We start from the raw sequence: 25,490 nt of genomic DNA on the forward strand, positions 1-25,490 counted from the left end.
AACAAATTAAGAATAAAAAAGATTTATTTAGTATTATTTTAAAGGCAGAATTACAGGGACCAGAAGAGTGGCATAACAAGCTAATCCTCTGATTGCAAGCTCCAGGAGCGCAAACAGATGCCAGTTCATGTTCCGGGTGCCCCTCTTCTGATCCAGCTTATGGTACAGGAGTCCAGCAAAGTCATTTGGCTCTTGCACCCTTCAGTGTGGAAAAAACTCCTGGCTCCTGGATTCAGACTGACTCAGCTCTGGCTGTTGTAGCCATTTGGGGAGTGAACCAGCGAATGAAAGAGCTCTCTGTCTGTCCTCTCTGCCAATCTGTTCTTCAAATTAAAAATAGTAAAAATGCTAAATTTTAAAAAAGACAGAATTACAGAGAGAACAGACAGAAAGAAGTATCTTCCATCTGCTGTTCATTCCTCAAATGGCCACAAGCGCCGGAGCTGGGCCGGTCCAAAGCCAGGAGTTTCTTCCAGGTCTCTCATGTGGGTTCAGGGGCCCAGGCACTTAGGCCATCCTCTGCTGCCTTCCCATGTCATTACCAGGCAGCTAGAGCAGAAGTGTAGCAGCTGGAACTCAAATCAGCACCCATATGGGATGCTGATATGCAAGTAGAGACAACCTGCGAGGCCACAGACTGGCCCCTTGACTTCATTCAAGCACTTTTTATACAATTCAGAAAATTTATCTTAGTAAAAAATATATATTTATATTGTTAAAGTGAACAGTTGCATCTCATCTTAACAGCAAAAACAGTATGTTAAACACACAAAAAAATTTTTTTAGGCTTCTCTTTGGCTCTAGTTAAAATTATTTTTTCATAATTGAAACAAGAATTAGCTCCCAACAGATTAAGTACACTTCAGTAAAAGTAACAGTGAACAAAAAGCCCGTGTGACTTGGATCAAGCCAAAATCAGAAAGTTTACACTTGAAGGGCACTTACAGTGACACCCTGGTACAGGCTGATAGCAAAACCAGAAAAGCTCATCCATTTTAGCAGTGTAACACAACCCTGCAGAGAGTCTGTCAATTAAAGTGTTATCACACTTTAAACTCTTTTCACTCACATTGCCAGTTATCTATTTATCATTTCACTCTGGTAATTCAGTCACAGTAAACACAGACACCTACAGTGACTTTGTAATTGGCCCTCATTACAATACCAAATTACTCTGAGGGCTTGGGAACAAGAAAACAAATGTTCATGTATGCCTGTGAAGGAAGCATTCCCAGGCAGAATTAGGTCAAGGCAAACCACAAGCAGGTATCACCAATTATTTATATCACTAATATTAAAAATCAGCAACAATCAAAAAAAAAACTTGCTCCCTTAAGACAAAGTAAAGGTCAGTGAAAAACTCTGAATGTTGGAAGTCTGCTGACTTTTTACTTTTATATGATTCAAATTTATCTGGGTAATGAATAGCCAAGAAATACAACCAGCACAACGGGATTCTAGGTTACATAATAGACTATTTCTCTTTAACACGTAATCTTCACCTTCATAACTGTTTTTTTACTAATGTATTTTTACAGGTATATAATAATTTACCTAAGCTTAAAAAAAGGATAAAAATACTTATACAATTACACCCCCAAAAATACTTAAGTATTCAAGGCATGTAGCAAATCCATTAGCCATTTAAGGAAAGAAGTCTACTTAAGCATTCAATTTATGGAGTTTGACCTAGTAGTTCCTTTCTCCTTATACTTTTTTGGGGTTTAGTTTTTTAATATTTTCATCTCTCCTTGAGAATTCTTTAAATCTCCTGAGTAAAGAGATTCCACAATTCCTCAGTAAGTTATGAGGTACTTATAGAGGAATAAAAGACTGTAGAATTTCAATAATAGTTTTGTTTCAGTAGTTTCTTTCTAGCTCTGAACAATCCAATCAAGTTTTTTCACTGAAGACCTTTATTACTTATCTTATGTTGGAATATTAAGGTATATTTTAAATATTCCTGAATCAAGGCTGAATAAATTCAAATCTAACTTAGAGAAACAAAGAAAGGAAAGCATCACGTGAAATCATGTATCTACATGATATGTTAGAAGGTGGTAAATCAATGAAAATGAAACCCTGAGGCATGTATTGTTCACAGCATCTTGTGTAAACTCAACCTGAAAAATCACAAGGGAATTTCAAAAAGTTCAAGTAAATTTAATTACATAAATTTATTTTAGTGCAAAAACTTTGACATTCCATGCCATTTTATTTCATAGTACATATTATCTATGATCTCTTAGAAGATAACTTATGTACACTGCTTTCAAAACCATTTTGCACCAAAATAAAGTTACCTTTTTATTCCACTCCCATAGACTTATGGGGCACCTATGTACAAGTTTGAGACAAAACAACTTCTTCAATGTTTTAAAAAAATCATTTGCTATTTCATATACTATTAATTTCATGTTTATCAATTACTTCTGGTTATGGTTTCATATTTGAATCTTGAATTTCAGAATTAGGACAACCTACCGATCACAGATTCCCAAACTCATATTTGCAAAAACTACTAAGATTCAAATCTTCACTAAGCAAGACTTTTCTGACTCTACTTAATCTAAACTTGCATTACTCCAATTTCCCTGGAAAACATCGAAACAACTACTAACATCTTTCTACAGTTAATAATTTAAATTTTAATAAAAGGTCATTCCAATTAGAATTACAAAGCAAGAAAATAACCAGATTTATCACTCAATTCAAAAAACATTTTAATATCTGCTCAAAGAGAAAGCCTAAATGAACTACCTTCTTTTAAAGTTTTTAAGTGTGCAAAATACACTAAATCTAAAGAGATTAATTCATTTAAACAATTTTATCTCTTCATGTCATTCACATTAGACTATTCATGGTAGACAGATTTAAAAAAAAGTGACATGTGAATATGATACAAGTTAATTCCAAAGAATATTCATAATCTTTCAGACCAAAACCTACCATGTTAAAGTTAGATATTTCTTTACGTTAATACTATTTTTCAAAACATTTCAGTAATAGCAATTAATTTCATTTTTTTATGTTATTGTCACTAGAAATGTAAATTTGAAAGTCTTTTTTTTTCTCTGTAGCAAGGTAAATTTACTTACATTTTTTCCATCCAACAGTTCCATGCACTTTTCTTTCCTATTGAAGTTACCAACTACTTCAGGATGGACGCAAGTATGATCCCTGCTGGAGAGAATAGTCATGGGGACCCCCGAGTATGCTGTCCTCCGCAGCTCTCTAGTAATCTGAGCAATCTGCTTGTGTGTGCGCGTTCCAAAATATATTTTGGGTCTCTTGAATTTCCCCCCTGGATCCTTCTTGATTGTATTTGCAGATTCTTGACTGCTTCCTTGTTTAGTAGAACAGCAGCACCTAGAACAGTGGCTAGGGGGCTGTAACAGAGGAAAAAAAAAAAAAACCAAAAACTCACATCTAGACCACCGCAGAAAACATTAGCAAACTTGTTAGAACCTATAAACAATGAATTTCAACGGCCCGTTAAAGAGAAAATCCAAGACATTACAGTTCTTAAACTTTCCATTAAATAAACTTCACATTAGTTCTGATTTTAAAATAATTTTTTCATATTTATACTCTTTCCTACACACAATTTCAAATTTGTTAACTACAGCTCAAATCTTCTCTTTCACAAATTATAACAATGATAAGAAAAAGTGTAAGAATTTTAATTATTGCTCAGGTATCATGTAAACTGTGATAGTTTACATGAAGTTGATAGCTTTATTTATGGAATACATCAATAAAATATTCCATAAAGTATCAATTATTTTCAAAATAAAGTATTTTAAATGTAGTTTATAAAAAATAGAAATACTCAAGTTTAAGTACCAATAAAATTAAAAACACAATTCTTCTCTAGCAAGGTTATGAAAATGAATGTAAAATATTAGTATTTAATAACAAAGTCAGGATACTTGTGTGGAACAAGTTTTTATCTTACTGCCAAGTGCCTGATATGGAATACAAACTCATCAGTAAAATCATCATCCAGGACTGTTTTTCCTGGGAAATTTCACTTGTAATCCAGGTTCATAATTTTTAAAATTCTATAAATACTGCCTTAAACACATCATAATCTAATATTTACCTTTGTCTCCCATTTCTAAATTAACCAAAATAAAAAATAAATAGTAAAGCTGCATATTAGCACTTACAAGTTCTTAACAATTGCTCCCTTCAAAGCCTTGGTCAATCACAACTCAATGAGACAGAAAGAAGCTTCATTTAAGAGAAATGCTATGAAATGTTAAGTTACAAAAGTAGCCACCAATAGAGGAAAAAGATAGCAACTGAGAATGATGATACACACTTCAAAGTTTTAAATAAAACAAATACTCAGAAGGTTTTTTTAATTGTAATCAGTAAGATCAGCCTCCATAAACAAATGCTAAGTCATAGCATGTTACACCACAGTACTGGGGATCAAGCTGTCTTTTAGCCTCAACTCAGTGGAAACGCAAGTTCAAATTACTCCCAGTCTCACTCAACCTTGTCTGCCATTAAATATTACAATACATGATAGAATGGATGTAAATGTGACCCTTCTGGAGCTGTCACTCACTGGGATAAAAGGTTCACTGATGTGCCAAATAAACAGTCAGTCCAAGCAGATAAAGTTACAGCCATGCTGGAATTGTTACATTCCCCTCTCAGGTTGCCAGTAACAGCAGATTTCATTACAGAGCACTGCCACATTAAATAGCCAGTTCCAAATATCCTGCCTTCTATATTGAATAATTACTTATTCTCTGAAAGGATAAAAGAAGAGTTATGAATGGGGCTCTTGTCAATAGTGAGGCAGGAAACAGCTGAGAGGTGGCTTATGTTACATATGTTGCAACATCTAGCAATTTATGGTCATAAGAAAATGAAATGCAAATTACAGCATATTTCTGACTTAACTTTTTTTAGTCTTTGTAATGATCACATTAGTTAACATACTAAACAAGGTAACTTCAGGTAGCAGAATTAGCTTACTTTTCATATCTGAATTCTTTCCCTCAAGTTCTCTGCCTTATGACATGTGAATATCAGAATGCTGAGCCCAATGTATCATTCTGTACTACATGGAAACATTACACCCAAGCATAAGTAATCTATATAATGTCTTTTCTCAGGCTTGGAAAATCTACCTTTTGATGTAACACTTCTTAGTATCCATTCCACTTAAAAGCTTTGCCATCACACCTTTTAATTCTACTTTTTTTTCCTGAACAAAAAATTCAAATATAAAAATTCAAAAAAAAAACCCATAAACAAATAATATATCACTTACTTGAAATATGTTTATATGTGAAGGTCTGTAATTTCTTCTCCAATTTTAAAGGGATGCTGCCATACACTTTCATCACTTGATACTCTGTATTCAAACTTACTAATTTTTAAGTGATCAATTTAAATGTGTGCTTTACTTCTCTTGCATAATGATATTTTCCTTTTGCCTTTAAATTCAGACTATACTAGGAAACTGGAGTAAAAAAATTCTAAAATATTCACTTACATCCACTAAGACTGAAGGTCAGTAAACATATTAGCTCCCCCACATCTAAACTCTAAGACCTCACAGTAACTACATAGAATTTTCTCCACAACCAGAAACTGCTCAGAGTCCTTTTACTGTAACAAAAGGCAAGAAAATACAACCCAGTAACAAAAATGCATGTGACTGTGACAACACTAATATTCGCACGCAGGAATTGATTGTACAAAGATGCATTTCAAATCCACTGTAGCCAAAACTACTTTCTCAGAAAGTCAACTAAGGATATTTAAAAAAAAAAAAGCTAAGGATATTTTAAAGATTTAAAACATGAAATCCGTGTTTAGTCATTTCTGTCTAGTTCCGATTGTCCTGTTATGTACAGATGTATCTATTCCTTCAAAGAAACTGCAAGATTTGATCTATTTTTTTAAAGATTTATTTTTATTATAATTTTTTTATTGGAAAGGCGGATATACAGAGAGAAGAGACAGAGAGGAAGATCTTCCATCCGATGATTCACTCCCCAAGAGAGCGCAACGGCCGATGCTATGCCGATCCGAAGCCAGGAGCCTCTTCCGGGTCTCCCACATGGGTGCAGGGTCCCAAAGCTTTGGGCCGTCCTCGACTGCTTTCCCGGGCCACAAGCAGGGAGCTGGAAGGGAAGCGGGGCTGCCGGATAGAACCGGCGCCCATATGGGATCCTGGGCGTGCAAGGCGAGGATCTTAACCACTTGCGCCACCGCGCTGGGCCCAAGATTTGATCTTTAAAGAAAGGCTAACTACTGAGTGTTTCCTACGACTCCTTTCACAAAGCTGTAATTTTAAGTTCAGTAGTGGGCCCTAAGTTTTGGTCTAACAGGTAAGCCACTGCCTGACACACGAGTATCCCACAGCGGAACTGGATTTGCAACCCTGATGACCCATCAAAGCACAGGAAGATGGCCCAGGTGCTTGGCTCCTGCGACCCAAATAGGAGACCCAGGGGAAACTGCTGGCTTTAATCTGCCGCAGCCCAGGCTGGTGTGGCCATTGGGGAGTGAACCAGTAAACTTCTTCCCTCTTACACTGCATTTCAAAGATTTAAAAATCTTTTAAAAAGCTCAATAGTGGGGCCTGGTGTCTAAAGTCCTCCCCTTGAATGCGCCAGGATCCCATATGGGTGCTGGTTCTAATCCCAGCAGCTCCACTTCCCATCCAGCTCCCTGCTTGTGGCATGGGAAAGCAGTCGAGGAGGGAGACCTGGAGGAAGCTCCTGGCTCCTGGCTTCAAATTGGCACAGCATGGGATGTTGTGTTCACCTGGGGAGTGAATCAGTGCACGGAAGATCTTCTTTGTATTTCTGACTTTCCAATGAAAATAAATAAATCTTAAAAAAGAAAAGTTCAATAGTAAGATACTACAATCAACTACAAGTATAGTTATAGTTACTCTGAACTTTTCATCAAAGAAGAGAAAAACAGTATTATGCCTACAATACTAGAAAAAAGAACATAGAAATCGAAAACAATTTTTTGAAGATTTATTTTTATTGGAAAGTAAGATATAAATAGTGGAGAAGAGACAGAGACAAAGATCTTCCATCTTCTAATTCACTCCCCACGTGGCTGCAATGGACGGAGCTGAGCCAAGCCAAAAGCCAGGAGCTTCTTCCAGGTATCCCACTCGGGTGCAGGGTCCCAAGGCTTTGGGTTGTCCTGCATTGCTTTCCCAGGCCACAAGCAGAAAGCTGGAGGGGAAGTGGAGCAGCTGTGACACAAACTTGAGCACATACGGGACCCTAGCACTTGCAAGGAGGATTAGTTTATTGAGCCACAGCATCAGCACCTATATTCACTAATAGCACTTACCAGTTATTAGAGCTGTACATGTGCTAAAGAATTCACACATACTAACTCATTTCATTCATGAAACATTAGAATTCTTGACATATTAGACTAAGCAGAGACACCAAAAAGGGCCGCCTCATCTTACTAAGATACAGTGACAGAACCCAGCATGGTAGGCTGGCGGCTAGAGTCCTTTTGCCTGACATGCGGCAGTTCTAATCCTGGCAGCCCCGCTTCCCATCCAGCTCCCTGGTTTTGATAGGCTTGGCTCCAGCCACTTGGGGAGTGAATCAACAGACGGAAGATCTTCCTCTCTGTCTCTCCTCCTCTCTGTATATCTGACTTTGCAATAAAAATAAAATTAATCTTTAAAAAAAACTGACAAAGACATTCTCCAGATGTTCTAGAAAGTACTGCTCTTAGAGAATATCAATACCAGTTTGACTAATAAATTAAGGAATCATTTCAAGTTATTTCTAAGTGCACTGTTTTGAGTATAATTATAAAATATTCTTAAGGGATAAGCTATAAACTTTATTTCATAAAAATTATTTTAATTATTAGTTGACATTTAAATCAAATATTTTCTAACAAGATCCATGTTTTATCCCAGAATGGAAAAAAACCCCAAAACTTTTCATGAAAAGACTCTTTTGAGCAAAAGCCAAAAAAGTTTTCATAAAAGGCTTTGTGATCTATGTGGTATTTGTTTCTATACAAGAAAATGACTTTTATGACCTAAATGTAGAAAAGGGTTCTTGAAACAATAAACCAAAAGCACAAACAACTGAAAATGAAGCCTTATTAATATGTGGGTACATCAAAAAGTTCATGGAAAATGCATGCAATTCAAAATTTCTTGTGCCAAAACAAACGCTTAAATTCCATTTTTTAACAAACTTTCTGAAATTTTCTTGTGAAACTCCTACAGATAGCCTCCTTAAAGGAAAAAAAAAAAGGTGAAAGAAAGTACAGAGATTCTATTTGTAATATACAGAAGTAAGGATCAGCTACCTATAACATTCAAGGAATTTCAATAAAACGATTTTTAAAAGATAAACCAATAAATACCCAAGAATTAAAACAATTATTATACTGTATTACACAACCATCAGATTGCGTGTTAGAATACGAAGCAACAGCTCACCCAAGCACAAACTGGCACATCTCTTTCATAGCAATTAAAGATAACACAGACCCTTTAACCCAGCATGACATTGCTAGGCATGCATGTTACAGAAAATCTTGTACATTAAAACAGATATGTTATTACTTTAATAATAAAGAAGACAGGTTAAATGTATCAAAGAATGGACAAATAGCTTACGAGGTTCTTCAATCAATGGCATTATTTATGCTGTACAATGAAAAGTTTGAACTGAACTGCATGTAGTACAAATAGAAAACAATACTGAGAAGGCTGACTATAACTTCAAAACTAACTCCTCCCACAAAACTCCAAATAAACTGAGAGCAGGAATAAAAATACAGAAACTTCAGGGAGATTATTAGAAATTATCCCTATGGTAAATAATTTACTCAAAAATGGTACAACTGCAAAACAGAAAACAACCAATAAACTCTATGTTGGGTTCTCTTAGCTTAAGGTCTGGTAAAATAGCTCTCTCTTTTGCACCTCATCTGTTGGGAAACATTCTTAAGCTATAGTCCAAGGGCTGTTACAAAGGACTGACAGCACCAAGAAAAGACAGACACAATTTACACACATTTTTAGAAAGTGAAACTTATTTTCATCAGGTGCTAAAAGGGGATTCTGGATTATTTTTATGAGGGCTTTATTCCAGTATTTACATCTGATTTTAGAATGGAAATCAAATGCAAAGAGCTTTCTTTACAGCCAACTTAACTAGTCATTATTCTCTTAAGCAACAAATACAATCAAAATAAGACATTTTATAAAAGTTCCTCCACTGCTTGTAAATTATTTTCTATTTTAACTTTTGCCACTTACCAAACATTAAAACAATGCTAAAATACATGGGCAGTGCACTAATGTACAATTTACAGCCAAAAAAGAAAAAGAGCAAAATATAAGAGTCCTTCAACTTGCTGCAAAATATGTAATAAACGTGTAGATACTGAAACTCATAACCTTCATCTTAAAATAAAGCTTTAGGCTCATATCCATTTACCATTTAACTAGGCAAAAAGCAAAACATTGTTTTTCCTTATTTCAAAAAGTTGAGCACATAATGAGCTAAAGGTAAAAGACCAGTGAACAAAGACATAAAAAGCCTGTTCATCTTTATCAACCATTAGCTCTTGTCCAAGCCATCTAAACAGGTACTGAATGCCTGTTGTGCAAAATCTCACATAAGCACACACTCCAGTAAGATAGCCAAGTGACATAACTATACCTTTTCAACAATTCTTTTCTAAAAAATTCAAACAGTAGTACTCTACTGCCAGTTTCATGATTAAACTGCACAAAGCAGCTGTTTATCCACTCGCAGCAACCAGCAGGTGAACCTGATTCAATATTTATCACAGGCTTTCACAGATCACTGCTAACCAAGCAAACGTTTTAATTAAGCTGGAACTTGCTTCAAAGAGCTCATTCAAGATGTCAATCAGCAAGTAAGGGATCAGATACAGTGTCAGGTGAGAGTGTGTAATACAAATCCACAACTTTCTTCATCCCATCACTGTAAATTAGCCTGCTCTAAAGTTCAGACTCTGATTGTAACAGACTGCCAGTCTCCTGGAATGTGTAACTGAAGTCACTCAAATTCTATTGTGAAGGTTGTAAGCAATATGTTAAACTGCAATGGGCTAGCACATTAAGACAGATCCTTTTCACGGTTGTTTTTTGATACCGTAAGTGTTTGTTACCCTATTCTGCACTTACTATTTACTTTCTTGCCTGGTATAAATGGAAATTCCTTAACACACAGCAGGCCCCAGTTTCTGCAAAGTCCATTCCAGTAGAATTAATCAAGAAAGGCCCAAAGTGGAGCAATTTTCATCTAAATTAATACTGGAACAGTATTACTCAATAAGAATTCTCAGGTAAAGAATGAATATCTCATAAATATGACCAAAGTGCTATAAAGCAACAATTCTGACATATTAGCACTCTCCACCAATATGACAATAGCAATGAGTCTCTAAATAGTGCTGATCAACTACATGAGAAATACTTGGGGTGTTGATAACAAAAAGGAAAAAACAGTAAACACAAAAGGCAAACGTGCTGGAAGTACAGATCCTTGCAAGAGTATGCCAGCTAGAAATTATAAATGGATAAATTATAAATGGATAATTCTAAACCACTATTTTAAAACTCTTGCGTAGTATCTGATTAAACCCAAAAGTTGCTAGGAACAGGATCTTCACAGTCCCTAAGTATTACCACACAGATAACTTAGTAATTACAAAAGGCAAATGTACCTCTACAATGAAGAGACCCTGTGGTAACCATTTTAACTCAGGGATCAAATTTAGCATCAACAATAGTGAGACAAACTGGTATCATGAGAGGCAGACTTATGTACCATCCTGAAAAGTCACACAATTATTCCACCCAGACCATCAAGACATGGTTCAAAAGTCACTAGGGACGAAGAAACTGTGGTAAAATTGTATCTGCCTATCATTTAGTTGACAATCCAACTGTATACTTTCATGCACTGACATAATTCAAAAGGACTTTTTAAAATCTGTGGGATTACAAGTGAGTTTCACTTTTTAATATTTTGTAATTTTTCAGGCTTTCTTCAGTAAGTTAGAAAATTATCCTTCCAAATCATGTCACACATATCGACCAAATACTTTTGATAAAAAAACCTATTAAAAAGGAAGTTGTTTCTTTCAAACATTAGAAGCTACAAGTTATTATCAACATAGAAACATCTAAAACAGCACCTTCCCCAAAGAATCTTCTGTGATATATACTCAATCTTCAATATATTTGCCATGATCCACATAGGGCTGTCAGGCACTTGAAATGTGCTTAGTTCAAGTAAATAGATTTTAATTTTAATTAACTGAAATAACAGTCACATATTCCCATCAACTACCCTATCAGCATAGATTTAGAGACCTGCCAGTTTCTTGGGTCTTAACAGAGTTTACAATGGTTCCTCTCTGTGTGTGGGAGAGGCAGGGAGGGAGCAGGGATTGCAGGTGAGGGTAATTTTTCTGTAAAATGAAGAGGAAAAGGTAGACGCTCACTGTAAAACCTGCATGCTCACATGCACAACAGGATCTATAGAGCTGCAAGCTTATAAAAACTGAGCCCACAATGTTGGGATGATCTAATCTTTTTCTGGACAGAGATGTTTATCTCCTCTCTGGGAATCTGTTTCCAATAAAAATAAATAAACGTCCAAAAGAAGAAAAAAAAAAGCAAGATGCTCTAAGAAACAAAAGGGATATGAGAGTTCCTACCACTTAATGAACGTCATCACATTCCTACATACATGTAGACTTCTCATGTCACTGTACTACTGAGCTGGGGATTATCTAAATTGCCAACTCCTAGGACTGGACTGTGAAAAGGAATAAAACCAGTAAGAAGAAGTTTGGAGGGGCAGTTCATCAATAAATAAGCCTGTAACATATTTCTAGGATCAACAGATAACTTATAAGAGGAGAAAAAAAAAAGCATGAACTTCACACAAGGCATGCTTCAGGGAAAAGGACAGCTACCCTACTGAGTCAGCAGGTCTACCACAAGGGGTTGGTGAGTAAAGCTAAAGCCAGCAAGTCATATCGCAGCACTAAAATCACACCAACTAAACTAATCAGCTTTGCTACCTAACACTTGCACAGTCTATTATGAAAACTAGGCAATTAGACATAGAAAGATGGGAGGATGGCAAACAGTTTTTTTTTTTTTTCTGCCTTAAATGTTAACCACAATCAAGGACAATCAGTATATAACAAAACTAACACAGTAAAAGAGAAGGAACAAAATTGAAAATTTGTGCTAAAGGAGACCCATGTAATTTAGGAGTCATTTAAAATAGTAAGTATGTTTTTCATTGCTGTATTCCAGGAAAATAATTCCAAGAAAACAATCACAGCAAAATAAAAAGCTCTTTAGGGCTAAACACTTAATTGTTGAAAACAGTGGAAGGGCTGAAATTATCATAAAAAGACAGAACTTCCTTAAATTGGAGAAGCCCATGGGTTTTTAATATAATAAAATCCACTCTGAACTAGTGCAATGTGAAAGACAACCATTGTAAGACTGGAGGGGAGAACAATGGGGGGTGGGGGGAACATAGGAAGGGAGAGAGGAAACCCCAGTGCCTATTAAACTTGTGTCATAAAATTTTAAAAAAGACTGAATCATGCAGAAGCAAAGCACATGAACAGAAATATAATCAACAAAGTGCCTTGCAGGAAGATGTCATTACGCAGTTCAATAATTGGTAAAGTAATTGGTTCACTGAGAAATTATGAAAAATACAACTTAAATGTACTGAGATTAGTATTTTTCAAGAGTTCTGCAGACTGCTTTTAATAGGCCTATATGCAAAATTTGTGAAACACCACAGCAAAAGACCATGTAAAAATCTCATTACAGAGATCACAGCTTGATAGGACTATTAAGTCATTAAGTAAAATGCTGTATGATTCATCAGTTTCCATTCAATTAGAATATTGTTTTATTAGCATGTCAAATTAGTGTATTTGTCACAATTAAAGAACCACATCCAGAAAAAAAAATGAGCTAGTGTAATGAATTCTCCATTACACATCTAGACAAAGGAAATTATAAGTTACAGAAAAGCTATTAAACAGAATGCAATGCAGTCATGAAAAATGTCAAAGCATATTTAATAACATGAAAGCATGCTCAATTTATAGGAAAAACAAATGGATATAATTTGTCTCCCAAATTACGGTTGTCTTACAATTGTAAGCATGTAGCACTGCCAATGTGTTATTCAAGGAAACAAAGACAAAACCAAATCTGAATCTAATTCAACCTCTAGATGGAACTACTATTCCCATACTCCCTGGGAAAGTAAGCTTTCCTAAATGACAACATGGAAATACTAAGTCCAGAACAGTGGAACTCCTGTGGGGGTGGGGGAACACCCATTTTTTTTTTTCAACAAATGACATTTCTTTTAAATGATACATATACCTTACTTGGATTCTGATTTTTTTTAAAGCCAAGTTTAAATGCCGATTTTGTGATAATCAAAGACAATTCTACATAGACTGTTTTTCACCTATGATAATGTTTAAAATGTCAGTAGGCAGGTGCAACAGCTCAGTGGGCTAACCTAATCCTCTGTCTGTAAGCACAGGGATCCCACACAGGTGCTGGCTTGTGTCCTGACTGCTCCAGTTCGATCCAGCTCCCTGGGACTGGGAAGGCAGTGGAGAATGGACTAGAGTCTTTGGACTCTGCACTTGCGTAGGAGACCAGAAAGAAACTCCTACCTCCTGGCTTTGACTCAGCTCAGCTCCAGCTATTGTGGCCATTTGGGGAAGTGAACAAGTAGATAGAAGATCCTTCTATCTCTGCTTCTCTCTAAAAAAATCTGCCTCTCCAATAAAAATAAACCCTTAAAAAAAAATCACTGCTGGACCAGAGCCACGGCATAGAAAGCTAAGCCCTTGCCTGTAGTGCTAGCATCACATAAGAGTGCCAGTTTGAGTCCTGTTTGCTCCACTTCCAACGGGCACTGGTTCGTATCCTGGCTGCTCTACTTCCTAAACAGCTCCCTGTTTGTGGTCTGGAAAAGCAGTATAAGATGGTCCAGCACCTGTGTAGGAGACCTGGAAGAAGCTACTGTATCCTGGCTTCAGATCAGTTCAGCTCCCACTGTTACGGCCACTTGGGGAATGAACCAGCAGATGGAAGATTTTTCTCTGTCTCTCCCTCTTTGTAAATCTGCCGTTCTGGGAAAAAAAAATTCTTTTTTTTTTAAGATTTATTTATTTTTATTGCAAAGTCAGATATACAGAAGAGAGACAGAGAGGAAGAACTTCCGTCCGATGACTCACTCCCCAAGTGACAGCAATGGCCAGTGCTGTGCTGATCCAAAGCCAGAAGCCAGGAACTTCTTCCAGGTCTCCCACACAGGAGCCAGGGTCCCAAGCTGCTTTCCCAGGCCACAAGCAGGGAGCTAGAATGGGAAGTGGAGCTGCCAGGATTACAGCCGGTACCCATATGGGATCCCGGTGCGTTCAAGGTGAGGACTTTAGCCACTAGGCCACTGAGCTGGGCCCCCAAAATAAATAAATCTTAAAAAATAAGGAAGGAGTCAGTGCCATGGCATAGTAAGTTAAGCTTCCGCTGCAGTGATGATATCCTATACTGGTAACAGTTCAAGCCCTGCTTGTTATACTTCTGATCCAGTAGCTGCTGATGTGCCTGGAAAACAGTGAAACATGGCCCAAATCCTTGGGACCCTGCACGAATATTGGAGACCGGCTCCTGGCTTCACATCAGCCCAGCTCTGGTGCTGCAGCCACTTGGTAAATGAACCAGCAGATGAAAAATCTGTCATTATCCCTTTGTAAATCTACCTTGAAAAGGGTAGATTTTGAGAGGGAGGTCTTCTATCTGCTGGTTCACTCACCAAATGGCCACAATGGCCTGAGCTGACCTGATCCGAAGCTGTGAGCCAGGAGCTTCTTTTGAGTCTCACACAGGTGCAGAGTCCCAAGTGAGTCATCCTTCGCTGCTTTCCCAGGCATGCCAGCAGAACACTAGGTGGGAAGTGGAGTAGCCGGGACATGCACCAGCATCCACACAAACACTCCAAAGTATCCACTGTTTAAAAACCCTTAAAATCTCTTCATAAATTGCTCCAACACTGCTATCAATATCAACTAACTGGTCAAATTAATTCAACATTTGTCTTACAGGAGTTTTTACTTAGAGTAATACACAGGTATGCAAAAGTCTTCCAAAAAGCACTTTCACAAAAACAGAAAATATCCTTAAAAACATAAATGTAGGAACTTCTGCTTCTGGATGTAAGGAAAAAGCAGCAATCTTAGCTATTTTTCCCCACTATAAACTTTCAGCTAATTGGACAAACAAAGGAAACAATAATTTGGAACTACTGGCAATATAGGATTGCATTCTGGAGTAAAGCAAAACAAAAAGAAGATACATAAAATGACAATCTTTGGTCTGGCACTCTGGCATAGCATCCCATGTGGGCTGACAGTTCAAGTCATGGACACTCCATTTCCGACCCAACTCCTTGCTAATATGCCTAGGAAAATGGCGGAGGATGGCCCAAGTGTTTGGGTCTCTGCATCCACTTGGTAGACTGAAGAAGTTCCTGGCTTCAACTTTGCCTAGCTCCTGCTGCTGTAACCAAATAAGGAGTGACCCAGAACATGTGATTCAATCTCTTCTTTTCTCTAACTCTACCTTTCAAACAAGTAAAATAAATCTTAAACAACTAGAATGACAAAATTACTATCTTCTACAAATGAATATACAATTGAAAAAAATCTACTACATGTGATTAACATCAAATGAAAGATCAGAAAATGCAAAGTCTCAACACTGCAAGTTAGACCAAATGAAGCACATGAGAAATTCTTTTAAAAATGAACATAGAAGTGTACACGATAATGTTTTAAAAAATAATGGCCCAAATCTTGCTTAATTTGATGAAAATTAAAAACCCACAAATCCAAGAAGCTCAAGGAATGTCAAGCACACACAGCAAATCTCAATTTAAAAATGTCAAACTGGCCAACTTTGTGCCACATCAGGTTAAGCAGCTAGTAGTGATGCTGGCATCACTTATAAGATCACCAGTTTGAGTTCTGGCTTCCCTGTTCCCTACTAATGTTCCTGGGAAAGCAGAATAGGGAGCCCAAGTGCTTGGACCCATACTGCACTTGTGGGAGACACAGATGAAGTTCCAGGTACCTGGCTCCTTCCACTGCAACCATTTGCAGAGGAACAAACAGAAGCCCAGTTATTCACATTGCCTTTTCTCTTTCTCTCTCCCTCCCTCCATCACTGAGCATTTCCAAACTAATAAAGTATTTTTTAAAAGAATTAATTATTTCAGTTAGATACGCAGATTTAACTAGAGAAAGATCCATCCACTGGTTTACTTCCCAAATGCCCGCAATGGCCAGAGCTGAGCAAATCAGAAGCCAGGAGCTTCTTCCACAGCTCCCAAGTGGGTACAGGGTCCCAAGGCCTTAGTTCATCCTCTGCTCTCCCAAGCCATTAGCATGGACCTAGACGGGAAGTACAGTAGCTGGGACACAAACCAGTGCCCATATGGGATCCCAGCACTTGCAGGTGGAGTTATCACGCCAACTGAGTTATCACGCTGGGCCCCATAAAGTTTTAATTAAAAAAAAAAAAGACCAAAAAAAAAAAGAAAAAATACTGAAAACTGAACCCAACAATACATGAAACAGATCTGCCACAATCAAGTGGAATTCACTCTAGGTGCATCATAAGCAAACCAATAAATGTAATATATAACAAATAGAATGGATTAAAATCAGCTGATAATAAATGCAGAAAAGATGCTAAAAAATATTCGACATCTAATCATAGTAAAATCTCAGAACCAATTAGGTAAGGAAGGAACAAAGAAAATTTACCTCAACATAGTTAATGGTAATAGTACTACTGCATGTAACAGGACTTGAGACAGTGCACTAATGAACTATGTGGGGCTGGTGTAACGGCTCACTCAGTTAATCCTCCACCTCCAAGCACCAGGATCCCACATGGCCACATGCTTGGGATCCTGTATCCATGTGGGAGAACCAGAAGAAGCTCCTTCCTGGCTTCAGATCAGCTTGCTTCTGGCCACTGCAGCCATTTGGGGTATGAGCCAGCAGATGGAAGATCTTTCTCTCCTCCTCTTTATAAATCTACCTTTTCAATAAAAACAAATCTTAAAAAAAAATAATAAACAGTCGTCGAAAGGTCATCTAAAAGAGGTCATTTAGAGACATAATGTTGAGGTGGTCAGGAAGACCGATCCTGGAGTCTAGGTTTTAGCCCTGCCTCCACAGCTCAGCTTTGTGATACGAACACCATATTAAATTCACTGTGCCTTAATTTCCTTACAGAATTGGGAAAAATATCAGTATCTTCTCTGAGACTTACAAAGATTGAGTTAAATTACTCTGTTTCCATACCATTTATACTAAGTACACAAATTTATGGGTATGTTTCAGTAACTCCATACATGTATATAACTCACAATGATCAAAACACATCATTCATCATTTTCATTTTTTTAAAAAAATTCAGTCTATTGGTGAAATGATAAACTTTCCCATCCAGTTATTTTCTAAAACAACTGTCTATATTCCCACTAATCTAGGGCCTTTTTGCTTTTACTTATTCAATCTCTTATTCAGTGAAGTTTATTAAGCCTTTTTGCTGTAATTATTTGTTATCTCAAAAACTAGCAAAGAAAGACAGGCAGAGGGAGGAAATAGTGGGAGGAAGAGAAGGATACAATGAGGTGGAGAGAAGAATTAGCATCATATTAGAATTGTATTCATGAAGTACATTGCATCCGTTAAAAAACAAATTAAAGGGTCCACCATGGTGGTATGACAGGCTAATCCTCCGTCTGCCAATGCTTCCATCTCCTACGGGTGTGGATTCATAGCCCTGCTGTTCCACTACCTAATTCAGCTCCGCAACTATGGCCTGGGAAGCATCAGAGGATGTTCCAACTTTTTGGGCCCCTGCACTCACATGGGAAAGTTGGAAGAAAACTCTTGGCTCCCAGCTTCAGACTGGCCCAGCTCTGGCCACTGCAGTCATTTGGGGAGTGAATCAGCAGATGAAAACCTGTCTCTCCCAGTCTCACTGTAACTCTGGCTTTCAAAGTAAAATAAAATATATCTTAAAAACAAAAAGAATTCTAAGAAAAAATTAAAATTCTTAAACTAAAATCTTAAGCCTAAAACAATGTTAGTTTTTCTTCTGAATATAGTCAAACACAAAGTTAAATAAATTTGACAATCAGCATCCAAACATGAGCCTGTAACTGTCAGTTAATATTTCTGAACAGCTTGGAGGAAGAGCAGATAATAAACATTTGCCACATATGCCACAGTAGTACTAAAAATAAAACCATGAGAAAATGACTTACAGAATACTGATAAAATGGATTTTTCCTTCTGATACCCTAAAGAGTATCTTAAATATTTGGGGAGGGGGAAAAAAAAAGCAAGGGACTGGAAAGAATAAACAGCAAAGCTATCAGAAGATCAAGAGCGCACTCTGCTGGACCAATGCCTCCTCTACACAATAGGAAAAGGGAGTGAAATAAAACTTGCTAACCATTCCTCTAACTCAGATATAAATAATGTTAGCATCTAATTAATGAGTAAACTAAACACAAATATAAGCAGAAGAATGCGTCTGTAAGAGTATCTTCCTCTTTGTCAAGATTTAATTATACAGTGAATAAAATACAAATTAAGAAAACTAGAACAGGAAGAACAACATCACAATGCTAGCAACTGATGCTTCACTAGGATTCTGACACATGAATTATTAATATAAAAAAAGAATCTAAACTGAAAGAAAACATGTGGTATACACTATAAGCTTATTCATATAAAGGAGATCTTGACACTATTTCCCAACTTAAAAACACTAGAGAGCCTAGATGATGATCAGATAAACCAGCAACTACGCGGATGGGATAAGCTGCCAACCAACATGCCATAATCCTGTACCTGGAGCACCAGTTCAAGTTCCAGGTGTTTGGCTTGCAATGCAGCTCCCTACTAATGTGCATGGGAGAGCAGCAGGGTATAGCCCAAGAATTTGGGTTCTTGTCATCCACATAGGAAAGCTGGACAGATTTCCAGGTTCTGAGCATCTCCGAGGTGCTGGCTGTTATAGCCACTTGAAGAGCACACAGTGAATGGAAGAGCTTTCTCCCTGTTACTCTTTCAAATAAACTAATCTTCAACTTAGACAACCACTGAATTTTCCAATCCATAATTTTGAAACCGAGTTACCACAAAGTAAAATATTCAAAAGAAACAAGTTTAATGTCAAATTCAAGGAAAAACAGCAATCATTAATTTACCAATTAATTTACACAGCAAAGTTTCTTAAAAATAAGTCTCCTTCTGCAAAAGGGCCATCCTTGACTGCTCTCCTAGGCCACAAGCAGGGAGCTGGATAGGAAGTGGGGTTGCCAGGATTAGAACTGACACCCATATAGGAACCCGGCGCGTTCAAGGCGAGGACCTTAACCACTATGCTATCACGCTGGGCCCCAATTCTTTCATTTTACAAATGACTTGAGGCATGCATCTCATGTATCAGTAGCAGAGATATGACACCACCTAAAACTTTCAAGCCTTTTTACTAACATTATTTTTTTCATTTTTCGAAAATGAATTCAGAAAATTCCATTTTACTTCTTTAAAATAAAAAATGGCATAAATACATACTTTTTGTGGCGAAAAAGAGTTTATCTTTCTTGGAGAGTTGAGCTTTATAGCATCTCCTGAAACATTTGTATTCACGTGACTGTCTTCCCTTTCAAAACAATGACGTTTTCTCATCTGTAAGCAGACAAAAAAGGAACTTCAATGTAAACTGCAAGTGTCGGACAGTCTAGCTGTTCTCAAACATCACAATTCTGTTTTTTCATTACACATCCAAAAATAAAAGAATGACTAATGGACAATAATTAATTTTTAAAAACAAACACGTCCTTGTTAGAGCACTTAATAGAAAAAGTAACAACTCTTGAGTCCCAATAAAAACAGCTTTAGATGGTGATATCAAAATTATCATAAAATGATCCTATAGAAGTTCTACCACAAAGACATCAAGCAAAGCATTCAGAGTTTAACCACATATTTATTCAGAAGGTGAAAGTCAAAACATGATTCTTATTCTACATTAATGAGAACACAAGATAAAAATTTTAAATATCATGATTTCCTATAAGATCTTTACAAACTTTATACATCCTTATTCCTGCTACCAAAGACTTATTCAAGTTATAAGGGGAGAGAAAAGTATTTCTACTGAGAATCTTCCTTGTAGATAAATGACAACCAGTGAAGTAAGACTATAAAATTTTTGCATTGAGCCCCACTTTACAACATTCATCTCTACCTATACACTGCATAAATGGTAGCAGTAGGGAGGACACTTCATTTGTGGCTGGTACTTTCACAAATAGGGCTTAGAGCTGGGGCACACTGAGTCAAGAAGCCTCTTACAAAGTCAGTACTCCACATTAGAACACCAGCTCCAAACCAGATGCTCTGCTTTCAATCCTGCTTCCTGCTACTACACACAGAAAGGCAGAAGAAAATGACCCAGCCATTTGGTCCCCTACCACCCACACAGAAGATGCACATGGAGTTGCTGGCTCCTGGCTTCAGCTTAGTTCAGAACCTGATGTGGTGGTCATTTTGGAAGTAAGCCAGCAGATGGGAGATCAATCAATCAATCAATCTCATTTCAAATAAATGCAAACATCAAAAAATCTCAAAAATACACTAGTTTACTTCTAAAAACAATAAAAAATTAATGCTTTATATGATTACAGAAGAATACAACCACAATTTTGGAACACTCAATTAAAAGCACTAAATTACTTACCTACAAAGTGCATGCTAATAATTATCTTTATTATCTGTAACTAAGTGTGTTAAGATCACAGCTTTCCTAACCTGACATGAAACCTGAGAAAACATTGTATTTTTATAAGAAGTATACTTCATTAAAATATCCAATAACTGAAGCCTTTTATTAATTCTCAGAAATTTATATATCAATTTTTAATAATGTACTTACTTGAAAGGCAGAATAACAGAGAAAAAGAGATAGGGAGAAAGATTTGTTGGTTCACTCCCCAAATGGCTGTAAGGCAGAGCCGGGCTGAACCCAGGTGACTGAAAGTCCATCAGATTCTCCCCTACGGGTGGCCAAGAACTAGAGTCAGTCTCTGTTGCTCTCCCAAGTGCCCAGCAAGGAGATGAAATGGGAAGCAGAGCAGCCAGGACTCTCACCAATGCTTCAATACAGGATGCTGTTGTTACTACCTGTCTCTACTGTGCACCATGACACTGGCCTTGATCAATCTTCCTGAACAGTTAAGCATTGTCATTACGCTAAAACTGTTATTAACGAAGTGGCCCACAACATAAACACTGTTATTTTGGTCAAAGGAAAATGTCACTATTAGACACTAGTAATGAAGCAGTTAAATAGTACAAAGAGCTGTACTACCAAGACATACCTTAAATTAAATACTGTTCAATTCCTCACAGGATGACATCCAGGATTTGAACATAGGTCTGTTTATCTCCAGATGCCACAGCCTACTGTCTAAATGCATAGGAGGAAAAGAAATAATTCCAGGTAACCACAGTACTCCCCACAACCAGAAAAATAAATATTAGACTGTGGGAAGGGTGGTAGAGAACCATCGTGCAGTTTCATCTTAGTGATATGACTACAAATAATCTGTAGTAAATCTCTTTTAACAAAAAATGAAGTTGTAATAAATGATCATTTAATCTACTGCAGTAATGTTAACCAACTAATCTCTACAAGTGCCACTGAAACCCTAATACTTGACTACCATGGTCAGCTGCCTTTTCTTTTTTTTTTAAAAAAAAATATTTTTTTTATTGGAAAGGCAAATCAGATCTACTGAGAGAAGGAAAGACAGAAAGATCTTCCATCTGCTGATTCACCCTCTAGATGGCCATAACAGCTGGAACTGAGCCAATCCAAAAAGCCAGGAGCCAGGAGATTCTTTCAGGTCTCCCACGCGGGTGCAGGGTCCCAAGGCTTTGGGCTGTACTCGACTGCTTTCACAGGTCACAAGCAGGGAGCTGGATGGGAAGCGAGGCTGCCGGGATTAGAACCAGCGCCCATATGAGATGCTGTCTCTTCCAAGGTGAGGATTTGGCCATTGAACCTCACACCAGACCCCCACGGTCAGCTTCCAACACAGATTATTTCACAGCCAACAAATGCTGCTTACCTGCTGTGCAGTTTCTAATGGTCGAATTCTTTTCTTCTCTACTTGAAAATCATCATTTTCATCTCTGGATTTGCTTGCCTGTTTCTTGGCAGATAGCTTTGCAGCCAGAGTGTTTTTTTCAGGAGAGGCTTACATAGAGAATAAAAAACACATTACACTTAGGGAATGAATAAAGAAAATTGAAACAATAAGAAGTCATACTTACATCTGAAATTTTGATACAACAGTTTAAAACATGAAACACCACACATGTTTCAAAAGAACTTTAACATTCAATTTACTTTACCAAACCTAATAACCCCGGAACACAGGAAACACCTTTCCTTTTTCCTTAATACCTCTAACACTGTGCTTCACTATTCCTAGTCAACTTATTTTTTTCTTAATTTATTTTTGCTTGAAAGATTTACAGAGGAGAGACAGAGAAAGATCTTCCATCTGCTGTCTCACTCCCCCAGTGTGCACAACTGCCAATCCTGAGCAAGGAGCCTCCAGCGGGGTCCCCCATGCAGGTGCAGGCTCCCCTCAGTTTTTCCCTTCTACATGTGTTCTGAAACACAGCATTCTCTTTGTTCCTCTCTGTACATTCTTCATTCTATATACCCCTCATTTGAACTAATTTTAACATTCACTTATTGTAGTGACTTCATACACTAATCAGATAACCAGATACTAAGAAAAAGATACAGTTCTTGGTCTTAAAAGATTTACAGATGCCTTCCAAGGAGAGAGATCTATGAGAGTCCAATATACTCTTCAAAAAAGGGGGGAGATTTACACAAACACAGAGGTGAATTTATGTCACACAGCACAGCTTTTACATTTTTTAAAAGATTAAAAAAAAAAATACTGCTTCAAATTTCTAGAACAGCCATGAAAGAACCTCCCTAACCCACTTGTAAGTCACACTTCCTCAGCGTCTTAGGGACATATGTAATTCTTTTGAAAACCACTGTGTTCTAAAATCCTAACAGCTTTGCCTTCAATATCTAACTCTTCAATCTACCGAGAACATACTTTTCAGATTTATTTTTATTGCAAAGTCAGACGTACAGAGAGAAGGAGAGACATCTTCCGTCTAATGATTCACTCCCCAAGTGAACACAACGGATGGGAAGTGGGGTTGTCAGGACCAGAACTGGTACCCATATGGGATCCCATTGTGTTCAATGTGAGGACCTTACCCACTGGGCCACCACGCCGGGCCTGAGAACACAGCTCAGTGCATGGTGTAAAGTAGACTTCCAATTTCAGTATTTCCCCTATGGATGTGTAACAGTCCCAATACCACATTATGGATAAGTCGTCCCCTTTTCCCTATATTCTACAATGAGTACTTATAAAAATACAAAGCTTCTAGATACATGTTGGACTCCAAGCTGGGTCTCTATACATTTAGACTGGTCTATCACTGTGCTAACATTACACTGTATTAATAACTGTAGTTTCACAACCTGTGAAATCAACCAGGGCTTCTGGTAGATGAAGTTGTTCACTCAGACCTGCTATTTCTACAGTATCTTTGCAGGGTTAGTATTGTGATATAATGCGTTAAGCTTCTGCCTGTGACACTGGCATGCCATACAGATGCCAGTTCGAGGCCTGGCTACTCCATTTCCCATTCACCTCTCTAACAAGGTGCCTGAGACAGCAGTGGAAGGTGACTCAAACTCCTGGATCTTTGCACCCATGTGGGAGAGCAGGAAGAGACTCCTGGCGACCAGGCCAATGCAGCCATTTGGAGAGTAAACCAGTGGATAAAAATCTTGATCTCAATCTCTCCCTCTCTAGAACTACACTGTAAATGAAAAAAAAATGGGGGGTGGGGGGGGCGTGAATAGGAAGGGAGTGAGGGAGATGACACAATGGCTTAATGGCTAACCATACATCTGCAAATGGCAGCATGGATATTTGGACACCAGCTGCCCATACAGATACTCATTTGTGGCCCAGCTGCTCCACTTCCTGTCCTGTCCTGCTCCCTGCTTATGGTCTGGGAAAGCAGCAGAAAATGGCCCAATGCCTTGGGATCCCGCACCCACATAACAGACTTAGAAAAGGTTCCTGACTCCTGACTTTGGATTGACCCAGCTCCAACCACTGCAGCCACTTGGGAAGTGAACCAGCACATAGAAAATCTGTCTCTCCTCTCTGTAAATCTGCCATTCCAATAAAAATAAATCTTGTTTATAAAAAAAAAAGTGACTTGGTTATTCCTCAGATTTTTATATAGGTTTTTAGGGAAGATACTTAACTCTGAGCTCTGCATCTTCCAAGAAAATTAGTTCAAGCACCACAAAAACAGATCTGGATCAGTGATTTTCAGTCACGGCCCAGGTTAACACTACTACTCCCTCCCTAGGGAAACAGACAGACTGTTGGATGTCCAACCAAGAGGCCAGGGGTCCTGCTAAACATCTCATAGTGCTAAAGATTGTGGCCAAAATAAAGAGTTCTCCCAAACTGCCAATAGAAATAGTTGAGAAACCCTGTTCCAGACTGTCAATGGTGCTGGAAATGGCTGCCAGAAATCCTGCTTTAGTTTTAGGAAAGCTTAACTGCCAAGTAACAATTAAGGATAATTCCAATTTATGAAAACAAAAATTAGAAGTGAGCATCTGACAGAACAGTTATAAAGCTGTATATATCCCACTTAGGAGTTCAAGACCCAGTTTTGCTCTCACTTCCAGCTTCCTGCCAACACAATACACACCCTAGGGGCAGCAGGAGACAGGTCCTTGGGTCACTGCCATGAGCAGGAGACTCAGACTGAGTTCTGGGCTCCTGACTCAGGCCTGGCTTAGCAAATTGCCTGTTACCAACTTCTGGGAAGTAAACCAGAGGCTAGGAGATCTGTCTTTGCCTCTCAAAGAGATAGGGGAAAAAACTACCTAAATGACTATATACATATAAAGAATGCTCAATATTTGGCCTGGTGCAGTAGCTTAGCACCTGAAAACCACACCTTGCAAGTGCTGGGATCCCATATGGGTGCCGGTTCATGTCCCGTTGACTCTGCTTCCCATCCAGCTCCCTGCTTGTGGCCTGAGAAAGCAGCTCAGGACAGCCCAAAGCCTTGGCACCCTGCACCCACATGGAATACTCAGAAGCAGCTCCTGACTTTGGATCGGCTCAGCTCTGGCCAATGCGCTCATTTGGGGAGTGAACCAGCTGATAGAAGAGCTT

The 25,490-nt window shown here is 37.9% G+C and overlaps 1 protein-coding gene across 1 annotated transcript in view; it reads right to left on the minus strand.

Moving 5' to 3' along the window:
• BRIP1 (BRCA1 interacting helicase 1) overlaps positions 1 to 25,490 on the minus strand; it is a 119,218-nt gene that overhangs the window by 86,943 nt on the left and 6,785 nt on the right. Inside the window, exons 4-7 of the mRNA XM_041001151.1 lie at positions 22,305 to 22,432; positions 19,754 to 19,857; positions 7,605 to 7,646; positions 3,099 to 3,381 (exon numbers count right to left, since the gene is read on the minus strand). Coding sequence (XP_040857085.1) covers positions 3,099 to 3,381; positions 7,605 to 7,646; positions 19,754 to 19,857; positions 22,305 to 22,432 — 557 coding nt within the window. The remainder of the gene's footprint in view (positions 1 to 3,098; positions 3,382 to 7,604; positions 7,647 to 19,753; positions 19,858 to 22,304; positions 22,433 to 25,490) is intronic.

The sequence above is a fragment of the Ochotona curzoniae genome, unplaced genomic scaffold (genome assembly GCF_017591425.1).
Source record: "Ochotona curzoniae isolate NIBS_2020 unplaced genomic scaffold, NIBS_Ocur_1.0 scaffold_2453, whole genome shotgun sequence".
Lineage (NCBI taxonomy): Eukaryota > Metazoa > Chordata > Mammalia > Lagomorpha > Ochotonidae > Ochotona > Ochotona curzoniae.